At 38.3% G+C, this 11,719-nt stretch overlaps 1 protein-coding gene across 1 annotated transcript; it reads right to left on the reverse strand.

The window, feature by feature from the left end:
- Positions 1-1,200: 1,200 nt before the first annotated feature.
- On the reverse strand, positions 1,201-11,178 carry rtknb (rhotekin b). Its single transcript, XM_042509680.1, has 10 exons — positions 11,161-11,178; positions 7,815-8,014; positions 6,756-6,802; positions 6,616-6,669; positions 4,800-4,917; positions 4,467-4,706; positions 4,284-4,378; positions 4,072-4,178; positions 3,846-3,974; positions 1,201-1,371 (listed from the first exon to the last, which is right to left on the reverse strand). Exons 1-10 carry the CDS (start codon positions 11,176-11,178, stop codon positions 1,201-1,203), a joined length of 1,179 nt encoding a protein of 392 aa, XP_042365614.1.
- Between the last annotated feature and the right edge of the window lie 541 nt (positions 11,179-11,719).

The raw sequence follows: 11,719 nt of genomic DNA on the forward strand, positions 1-11,719 counted from the left end.
TTGATGGGCCAGATGGATGGGCCCGTGGCTGGATCGGTAAAGGGCAGAGAGCTCCAGTCCGACTCAGACGCCAGCAAGGTGGAGGTGGGGTACTGGTATGGGCTGGTATCATCAAAGATGAGCTTGTGGGGCCTTTTCGGGTTGAGGATGGAGTCAAGCTCAACTCCCAGTCCTACTGCCAGTTTCTGGAAGACACCTTCTTCAAGCAGTGGTACAGGAAGAAGTCAGCATCTTTCAAGAAAAACATGATTTTCATGCAGGACAATGCTCCATCACACGCATCCAAGTACTCCACAGCGTGGCTGGCAAGAAAGGGTCTAAAAGAAGAAAAACTAATGACATGGCCTCCTTGTTCACCTGAGCTGAACCCCATAGAGAACCTGTGGTCCCTCATCAAATGTGAGATTTACAAGGAGGGAAAACAGTACACCTCTCTGAACAGTGTCTGGGAGGCTGTGGTTGCTGCTGCACGCAATGTTGATCGTGAACAGATCAAAACACTGACAGAATCCATGGATGGCAGGCTTTTGAGTGTCCTTGCAAAGAAAGGTGGCTATATTGGTCACTGATTTGTTTTTGAATGTCAGAAATGTATCATTGTGAATGTTGAGCTGTTATATTGGTTTCCCTGGTGAAAATAAATAATTGAAATGGGTATATATTTGTTTTTTGTTAAGTTGCCTAATAATTATGCACAGTAATAGTCACCTGCACACACAGATATCCTCCTAAAATAGCTAAAACTAAAAAAGCCCCACTCCAACTTCCAAAAATATTCAGCTTTGATATTAATGAGTCTTTTGGGTTCATTAAGAACATGGTTGTTGTTCAATAATAAAATTAATCCTCAAAAATACAACTTGTCTAATAATTCTGCACTCCCTGTAGTAACACATTTAGAGGACTACACAGGTATTAGAAAGGTGTTGGTTATGTTATGTGCAGTAGTACAAATCAAACTCTGGTGTTTGATGAAGCATCTACTAATTTATAGTGACACTTAGGCAAACATTTAAATCTTGGCCTATGGCCTAAATTCAAACAAATTTATTGAAAGACAAATAGATCAAACAAAACCTCCTCATAATGTGTCTCTGGGAAACCTAAAACCTGTCCTCAGGCCTCTAAAATATTGCCTCCGCAGCTTCCCTGGAAGAGTAGCTAGTGTTAGAGAGAGGACTGCATATGTGTTCAGTTTTGTTACTCACTCATGTTATAGACGTGCTGCCAGATGGCCTCGGTCCAGCGCTGCATGTCTTCAGGTGTGTGTGTGGTCAGCACATAGGTGACATCCTGTCCTTGGAGCTGTGTGCTGATGTAGAGACTCTGGCAATGGACGGGCTCTCTCTCTGACACACATACAAGGGTGTCCTGACAGAGAAAACATACATTCATAATCATTTCCACATCTAATTATTTGGATAATGTGGTTGGAATTTTGCTTGAATAAACATGAAAAAGTACCAAAGGTGTGTTATTGATGCTACGATTTCCCCAATGAGATTTTATTAGCTGATGTGTCTGTGGACAAAACAATCCAACAGCTTTGTATGCAGTTGACAGAAGCTCATCTGCTGCTGACAAAAACCTCTTTTCACTCAGCTGTGTAAAATGACACTACACTATGGAAACTTTTTTAGTTTTTACAACTTATATATCATGAGTAAATCCAATGGCTCTCAAACAAAGGGTTGGACCCCCTCCAAAAGGTCACAAGATAAATCTGGGGCCGCACTACATTATTGATGCAGCAGAAAAGAATCATTTAAAAAATGTTCTGGAAGACAAATCTGTATTCAATATTTTGGCCTTTTGTCTAACTGATTTGTGAAATATTAGATAATTGTACCTCTTTGAGCCTTTAACAGTTGTTTAAAATGAGTTGATTTAAGAAGTTTAGAGAGGAAATCAAAGCTAACTACATCTGGAACATTTGGCAGGACACACCAAATAAACACAAATCTCGCCAGCTCTACCAACTGAGCTACTGGTCGCCCTGATATACAATCTTACTCTGAACACTTACTCATAATAAGAGCGGTCAGACTGAGGGCATAGTGTGAAAAGTACAATATGTTCCTCTGAAATGTCACAGTAGAAGTACAAGTTGCATCATATGAAACAGCATAGACCCCAAAAGAAATGGTTGGCATTTTGCATTTCTGCCAACAACAAACACTTTACATTTGTATGTCTAATAGAAATAATTTCAATGGTCCTAAAGTGACGCAGTTCTGATTACATGTATATGAGCTGATGTAGCCATCACAAGGTAGATGGTGTGAGACCTTGGCGAGATTGCAGCCAAGCTGCAGATCACTGCAGACCACTGTTTGAGATCAACAAACAACAAAACAGGTTGCTTTTTAACGAGACATCAGCCGCCTTTCCAGCTGCAATCGTGCCACCAAAACCAGTGGATTTTTATTGAAACATTGGCAACATTTCTAGCAGCTACTGTGCAACCAAACCAAAGTTTTTTTTAAGACATTGGTGGCATTCCAGTGGCAATTTTGCCTTTAAAAGCAATTGCTTTTTTACTGAAACATTGGCAACATTTACAGCAGTGACTGTGCCTCCAAAACCAATGTTTTTTTTTAAGACATTGTTGCCATTTCCAGCAGAAATTGTGCCACCTAACAAGTTGATTTTATTGAGGCACAGGCAAAATTTCCAGTAACAACTGTGCCACCAAACCAGTTGATCCTTATCAAGACATTGGCTGCATATCCAGCAGCAATTGTGCTACCAAAACCGGGTGTATTTAGCGAGACATCAGCAGTGGGTCTTCCAGAGACTGTGCGACCAAAAAACTGGGTGTTTTTCAGCAAGATATTGGTGGCATTTCTAGCTACAATTGCGCCACCAAAAGCAAGTCTTTAAGCCAAAACACTCAAGCCTAAACGTAATCACTCATAAACCACAGCACTGTTGAAATGTAAAGAAATTAAAGGTTGAAACACATCCATTTTGTACAAATATACAAATGTTACATACATACAGTGAGTTGCAGAAACATACAATGTCAACATTAATTATGGTGATTAGGTTGAATGAAAACACTTCAGCAAAAGTCACAAAAGTCCTCAGAATAGGAATCATATAATATGTGTGAATGTGTGTGTGTGTGTGTGTGTGGGGAGGGAGGGGTGGGGGTGGGCACGGGGGGGGGGGCTCCTGAACCGCTGTGAGGGTCCACGGACAAAGGGATGTAGTAAAGCCCTCCAAGGCAAATTATGATATGTGACATTGGACTTTAAAGATCAAATTTAATTTGAAATTTAATTGAAATAACTGTTTGTACAACCCTTTAAGACATGCTTTGTGACTGGGCTACAATGAACTTTGACTTGAATAATCTGTAAGGCACTTTGAGTTGCCTTTGGGTATAAAATGTGCTATATAAACACATTTGCCTAACCTTGGCATGAACTAAATGCACTTGGTTTCTTTCCACCACTGGATTTGCACTATTGTTTTGTTGCATGTTATAAGGTGTAAGTCTAAAAAAAGGGTTTAACTGCCTATGTATCTGTAGTATGATTGCAGTATGGGGATATCATTTATTCTGGGATTAACTTTAACTAACATTCATTTTTAAATAATGGTGAGTGAGAGTGTATAGTATATCTGAAAGTGTGACAGAAATTAATCAGGATAAAAGTGACCAAAATATTCCAGGTTTCATATTCTCACGATTAGAACAGGATTCCTCTCCTTGGAAAGTTTTCATTAATTTACCAGTGCACTGTGTTAGCCTTGGCATGTCAATTGTAATCAATATGGACAAAACCGTAAATGAATCCATCTATTTATTCATGAGACTGTGCTCATTTAGAACTAACCTTTCTGATGGGGATAACAAGTAATGGCTTGTCCTCAGACTCTGGGTCCTCTTGACTTTGGTAGCAAAGAAGACTTGGCCCCCTGAGGACGCCGTAGACATTTTCCCAGCAATTAAGGTCCTCTCCGAGCTGAATGAGAGCAGGGAGTAATTTGATACAGTAAATGATAATGTCCTAGAATATAAAAACAATCAAAAGGCAGGATGGTATGTGAAAATCAATTCACCTTAACCTTGAGCTGGCCATTTATGATTGGCTGAATCATGCACAGAGGCTGAGCAACTAGGCGGCAGCACATATTGCCATACAGAGGCAACCAGAATGGATTATCCTCTGGGAAAACAAAGAAATTAGGGATTAACTTTCAGGAGGAGAAGAGAAAAGCAGGAGAGAAAGGACAGGAGGGGAGAAGAAGAGATGAGAGGATTTATGACTCACCTGTTGCTGCTAGCGACAAATCATGCGTCTTAAAACCTTCCTGGACGTGTTCGATTCTGAGTGTTGTGTGAGCCAGCAGGTTATACTTAGGCCCCCTTCAAACATAAATCATTGGGCAAAATTAGGGTGACACTCAAAATAGTTCCCTTTGGTGTGTGCTTAAGGGAGAATTGTCATCCTCACAGTGTGGACAGGTCAGGGGATGAAGGCGGTGACTCGCTCCCAGGTCCGACATTTCCTCCACTGGATCCACAAACAGCTGCAGATTCAAACGCAGCACGGATCTTTCTCCCTGAGGAGCATCCCACTGATCCACCAACACGGCTCCCTCTCCTGGGTCCTAAAGCCCCCAGGGAGAAATCCTCGACTGCACAACTGCTGTACAGCTCAACACGAAGCTCAAATCCTGGACCCACCTCGCTGCTGCTTACACACATGTAGGAAAAAAAAAACTCTTAAAACTGGATTGCAACTGAACGTGAACCTCTAAAAAGACCTGAAAAAAAGGTGACTTACAATATGATAGTGTTTTCAAAACAGATGTCAGTTAAAGTTCTGTCCACCATCACCAGATCAGTGTCACGGATCTCTGTGCCACACTGAAGCAGGCAGAACACAGCACAGCGCTGCAGCTCTGCAGGGAAAAAAAGAGGGTCAAAACTGCACTCGATTCTCATGGTATTAAACGTGTTTATTACCTGTAATGTTATTTACTCAGATACAGATACCAGAGATGGTTGGCAGTAATTTAAGTCTTTTCAGTGCATTTGAACCAAAATTAAAGGAATACTTCACCCACAAAATGGCCATTTGTATATCAATCACTCAATGCATGTTTTGTTTAATTTGTGAAGAAAACTATTTTCTTCATCACATGCCTCCATGGTGAATGAAAAATCCAAAAAAGGCAAACATTCATCATGAATTGAAGTCATCGGGGTCCATATTTAATAACAACTCCATCAAAATATTTGTTTACAAACACAACTCATGCGGTATAATCCATGTCTTATTTGTCGTCATATGCTCAGTGCTTCATTCAAAACACTCCCGCCTATGAGTAGCCACCAAGTTTCACACATGTAGCACCAGCACATTGTCAATCCGAAGTTGTCAAAAAGCGCCGCTTTGATGTGCTTTCAGCTATCCTGATGCCAAAAGCCACCTTTTGTGTTCACATGACACACCCTTGGATGGAATCAGTTGGAAACAGCCAGATAGAGCAGTTTGTGTTATTATACACCACCGGACGGCCAGATGGAACCTGTCTCATCTGAATGATACGCCACAGCAGCGTCAGGGTGAAACGCTGCAGGTAAGGACGTAATATGCGAACGAGGGAACTTTCATACAGGAGTTCAGAGTTCACTTCCAATCTGAGTTTGATGTTTTTTTTCTACTCCTTACCATGTGCCTCTTTTGCCAAATCTTAATAATCTGTGCCAGCATCTTGCTAGCATCCTGGTGTTGGTTGAAAATATTCTATGTGGTTTAGGTGAGGGTTAGTGTCTTGGTAGAGTGTGCAGGAGGCAGGACAAGATGCAGATTACACTGCAGTCCAATAGCTGGTTTGTAATTTGGTCAGAGCCAATTTAGTCTCATGCCGTTTCTTTAATTTGTCTGTCTATTTCTGCTTAAGCCCTTACTATTCCTGAATCTCTTTCCAGTTTGTATAAATGACCCTTTTTTCTACATCAGTGAATGCTTGTTTTCTTCCAGTTTCGTGCAAGCTGCATGAGAGAAACTTCATCAACAAGCCCACTCGCTTGCTGTGAAATCTCTGGACGATTACCTGCTCTATTCACAAATGGGCTCAATCAGACATTACACAGACTTTGTATTCGGGAGCTGGCAGTGTAAAGTCTATTTAATTGTGTTCTCACATTCAGCTCCTCTGGGTAATGTCTAAATAATTTCAGGTTTGCAGAGCATGTCCAAAAGGGGCTTTGGATTATACTGCAGGAGTTGTGTGACAGTTTGTAAAAGCATGTTTTGATATAGCTTTACTTTTTATAAAATGATCCCTGTTTACTCCCATTTGTGACATATGTTTAGCCTTTTTTTTTGGGATTATCCATTCACCGTATAGGCACAGAGGAAAAAGAAAAGTTTTCTACACAAATTCAAGGTAACACACTGTGAGTATCTGATATACAAACACCAAACAAACATCATTTTTCAGGTGAAGTATTCCTTAACTTAATAAAAGTAAAAATAATATCCAGCACAAGAACTCGGTGTTATGATGAGGTCAACAAGGTTCCAATGCAATTAACTCTTTTCATTTTCATTAATGCAATCACTTCCCCCTAATCCCAACATCCTCACTTACCTCCTTTGTTTTTGAAGTACTCCGAGTCCTTCCACATCAGTGGGATTCGCAGGTCTACAGAGTAAATATAATAAGGTAAGAAATATAAAAGCTTGGTTGCAGCATTTTTATAAATTTGTGGCAAGATATTTAACACTCACCTGAAAGGGATACTTTCCCCAAACATGGCACAACATCTTCAGATGGCCTGCAGTCAAAGAAATCGATCAGCTATCCAACCACCCATGCATACATTCATGCTGTGCAGTTCAGGATTCACAGGGGACGGACAAAGGAACAGGAACACTCGTGCAGTCCAGAACAGCAGCAGCACAAATTTGAAGCTGAATCTAGACATCTGTTTCACAGTCTCAACAAAATTAAACATCTTTTGTTTCAAAAAGATATTTATTTTAACTTGTATTGTATTGTATTTCATTAACCCTTTAGAACCCTGATCAACATCAGTATTTTTTGTGCTGCATTCAGAAGCCTTTCACAAGCATTTTAAATCAATGGGACAAGAGAAAATTGGTTTGATTTCTTTTGAATACACAGGGAAAAGGTAATGAGCAACTAGCTGTGGGGAAACTATTAGATATTATCCAAAAAAGGGGAAACTGTCCAGAAAAATATATTTGTAATTCTTATTATTATACATTTAAAATGATGTACAGAAAAAAATCTTTCTTTATTTTATTTTTCACATTTTCTTAAGGTCATTTTCTTGCCTCTTTCTGTTTTCACGTTTTGTGTGCTTATTTTCAGGTAATTGTCTTTCAACTGTAACTGTTTCTTGTAACTAATTTTTGGGCCATTTATTGTTAAGCTGTTCTTAGCCTGCTTTTTTAATCAAGGCAATTTGCTCAGGTCTCAAAGGGTTAAAATGTTAAGTGTCTACCACAACAAAGCCTATGGTTGTAAATTTCGTAATCATATGTATAATGTTTTGTACACCGATGCATTATAAACACAACAAATCTGGTAAACTCATAAACTAAACAAAGGTTTGTTTTGGAATTACTGGACTCCAAGAATTGAAAAAGTAAACTTGCCTGACCTCTAGTGGCTGTTAGGAGGCAAGGCAACATCTACAAATATTTCACCTGCTTCTGCTCTTCAATAACACATAATCACATCTCTTTATCCCTCTCCACTGATAATACATCAGTTATTTGTCTTAACCCATGCATATAAAATATCCTTGCACTCCATCTGACCTGCGTCCCACCCGCTGAAGGATTTGAGCTTTCCTCATCCTCTGCAGTTGGCTGAGCAGGGCCAGAATGCGAGCGTTGCAGGTTAGCAGGTTCTTGGAGGCCTCCAGGGCCTGCTCTCTCCTGGAACAAGCTGCCAGCAGTTTGCTGGCCCCCTCTCGCATTCTCACCTCCCTCTCAATCTGCTTCATCACCTCCTCATCCTGTAGGAGACAAATGGAAAAATAATCATCTTTGAGTCAAATCTATGAAAATTCATATTCTGTTCACAAAAAAGACAGATACAGTTTCTGCCTAACACTAGAAGACTTTGACGAGACCAAAGTCCGACGCCATTTCACATCTAAAGACAATGTAATTTTTAGTCATATACTATATATTTTTCCAAACACTGGGGATCTTGCAGGATGACTTTTTGCAAGACTGCAACTAACTTTTGAGGGTTATTTCCCCTCCTGTCCCTGGTTAAAAAAAAATCCTTTAAGAAATATGACACAATTCCTTACATGTCCACAAAAATACATAATGCTAGAAACAGAAGATAAAAGGGAGAATATGTAAACAGAATTCTCATCAATTCAGCTTTAATTTTTGGATTTTGTTGCCTCACCACCAGCACCTGTTGGTTAGCTGCAAAAACCAAACTCTCAAGATTTTATTCCAACATTGTAATTTATCAGCGACAAAAAATGTTTGATGTATGGCCGGCTTCAGAGTGCTATGAGGCTGGTATTGACAATGATGGCGGTGTGCAGTGCCGAACCTTGCACTTTCCATAAAGAGATATAAATCAACACAAATAAATAAGAAATCAACACAAATAAACAACTACTTAACTAACAAACAATAGTAAATAATAAAAAACGTTCTCTTACTGCAATGCTCTCCACATACACTCCATCATTTCCTTTATGTTCATTTTTTAAATGTCAAATAAACCGACAAAAACTTGCTTTTGCACTACATTTTGCACAGCCCTTCATGGTTCCCAGATGATGTATCCCACAGACTGAACCCTTGACTTTTCCTCTAAAGCCCCCATGTGGTTTTGGGTAAAATGTCTTCATAACTCTTGGACATGCTGCAATTCTTAGTTCAAGCATTCATATTCCCTGTAATCTTGAAAAATTTGAGATCCCCCACTTCTCTGTATGCTATAATCAAGTCAAACTGAATCATGTTTAATACTTTGGTTCATGGCCAAACATTTTTAAAACTCACATTATAAAGTGTATGATCAAAATTGAGATGGAGGTTAGAAAATGATGTATGTGCATTTGTATGTATGTGTGTATATGTGATATGTGGATGTATGTATATGTATGTGTATATACTTTCTTATTAATTTATTTTATTATTATTTACTATGTTTATATGCCTTGACTTGTACATAGCACACTGTTGCTTTTATTTTGGGTTTCACCCTAAATATCTATGTATATCTATGTATATGTGATGTATCTATCATTTACTTGATGTATTTATCTATTTTTGCAGATTTTGATTTATTCAATATATGAACAGATTCCAATAATGTTTATGTGAGTGCATGACTGAATGGATGAGCTATGGAATTCTAGTTTCTGTTATGGCACTTTCATATGAATTTTAACCTCCTAATTGAATGAAAGAAAAGGGAAAAAAAACAATAAAAACTTGGTCACAAAAAAACCCAAACTAACAACATTCCCATCAGCCTTAGCTGTACTTTGTGTTAAGTGTATACCTACAAGCAAAACCAAGATGGTAAAAATGGTAAACATTATACCTGCTGAATATTAACACTATGAACATGATGTCACTACTTAGCCCAAAGCACCCCTGTGCCTGAGTGCAGCCTCGTGGAGCTGCTTGCAGGCTGTAGACTCTTTAAGTCTTGTTGAGTCATAGTGTGAGGGAGTGTGATTAGTATTTCCAATTCTCAGCTGTTGTTGATGATATACAGTAAAAATAAACATGACTACCACATTATTTCAGCTGGCAGTCACTATTACCAGAATTGTGACCTTTAAACACCCAGATGATGCATTCAGCAACAGACTTCAAACACACTGACCCAGAGAGCCCAGACCCTATGGGGCAACAGCATTAAATTAGTGCATCACATTAATCCTTGAATGCAGTCCAGCTGTCAGAGCCCTGAGACTAGGCAATGACAAAGTGCATTTGGTTGGAATTCACTTCCCAATAATAGACAATGTTACCTTTGTCCTTGTCTATAACAACAGATGTTATTTGATATGTTAAGCAACAGGAAAACTCTTCCAAAGTCCACATGTAGTCGATGGAATTCCTCAATGGAATTCCTTATTAATAAGCCACTTAGTAGCAGGTTTCCTAATGAGATTTTTCTTCTCTTTTTTTTGAGATTCTCTTTTTATCCCTTTCAAGCTTGAGCAAATCAGGATTTCTCTCAAAAACATGGGAATCAATGAGCAACTTAAGAAATGACCCCAAAATTAGCAAAAAAAAATTATTAAAAAGGTACTGAGTGAATTGCCTCAAAAATAGCAAAAAAGAGGGGGGAATGAAAAAAACTAAACAAACATTAAAAAAAAAACAATAAATATAAAAATATATTAAAAATAAATAAATAATAATCATAAATTTAGTTTCTGGACATTTCTCCCTTTAATTTGCATCATTTTCTAATAACATGAATATGGTTGTTCTAGTGTCACATTTTAGCAATTTCTTGCAATTGATAACGATGATTTGAGCTTTTTTTTTTTCTTTTTCCATTGGGGGGTAATTGTAGAAATAGCCATATACATGTGATTTTCATTACATAGCATAACCACATTGTTAACGGGCATTCTTTTGGGGTTTACCATGCATTATTAACAAGCCATACGTTAGGTGACATACAGCTTTAGGGATCAGGTGGTTATTACATAATTCAGTCATGTTTTTTGAGCCTAAGCCGTGATCATATGTTGTAATTTTGCTCTGCACAGACCCCAAAAAATTACATAACCTGAAGTTCACTCAAATTTAGCAAACTAATTTAAATGTTTGCCCTTTCAGAGATTATAAAGGCCACAATAGAAACTGATGATGACGCAGATTGATCGTGATCAACTAATTTTAGTTTTTCACAGAAACAACGTATGGCTTCTATCAAGAAACTATAATGTTGCAGCACAAATCACTCAAGAATTTGGCCAGCAGATACTTTTTCCAGCATTTAAAATGACAAAAACTGGTAAAAGAACATTTTTAAAGTAGTTATATTACCTCGAATGAAAACCAAACAACCATACACACATTCCTGAACTGAACCACAATATGAACACATGTAATGAATTAGAAGTTCATGAAAATGCAATAATCCATTTTTTTCACTAACCTGGGTGTTATTGTCCATGTTGCCTCTCTGCGGTGCCTCAGCAGTCGGCTCCAGTCTCTGTGCAGGCAGAACAGTGGCGGAGCGACTAATCTCACAGCTGACTGGCTGAGTGTTAAGAGTGGACCTGCGGACAGAGCAGTTAGTTACTCAACAGAGAGATCAAACAGTCTTAAGCCTCACTACAAGAGGTTGCAGCAAATGGGATTATATGAGTCTCAGACCTTAGTGTCTTTTACTCCACTGTGTCACATGCAACAATGACTGCGTAAACACAGTGATTCACAAGAGTACTGTATCATGTGAATGGAATATTTCAACTATTTTAAAACATACCTATAATAAGCCCTTTGAACATGAACAAAATTGACTTGATTTCATTTAAAAACACAGAAAGAAGGCAATGAGCAACTTAGAAAAAACAAACAAAAAACTTTGGACATTGGAAAAAAAAAATTTCAATACAATTACCTGAAATAAGCAAAAAAGATGCTGAAAAAACAAACAAACAGGAAATTAGAAAAAAAATGGTAAATTAAAACAAAAATAATATATTTTTCTC

This window comes from Plectropomus leopardus, chromosome 20 (genome assembly GCF_008729295.1).
Source record: "Plectropomus leopardus isolate mb chromosome 20, YSFRI_Pleo_2.0, whole genome shotgun sequence".
NCBI classification, from domain to species: Eukaryota; Metazoa; Chordata; class Actinopteri; order Perciformes; family Serranidae; genus Plectropomus; species Plectropomus leopardus.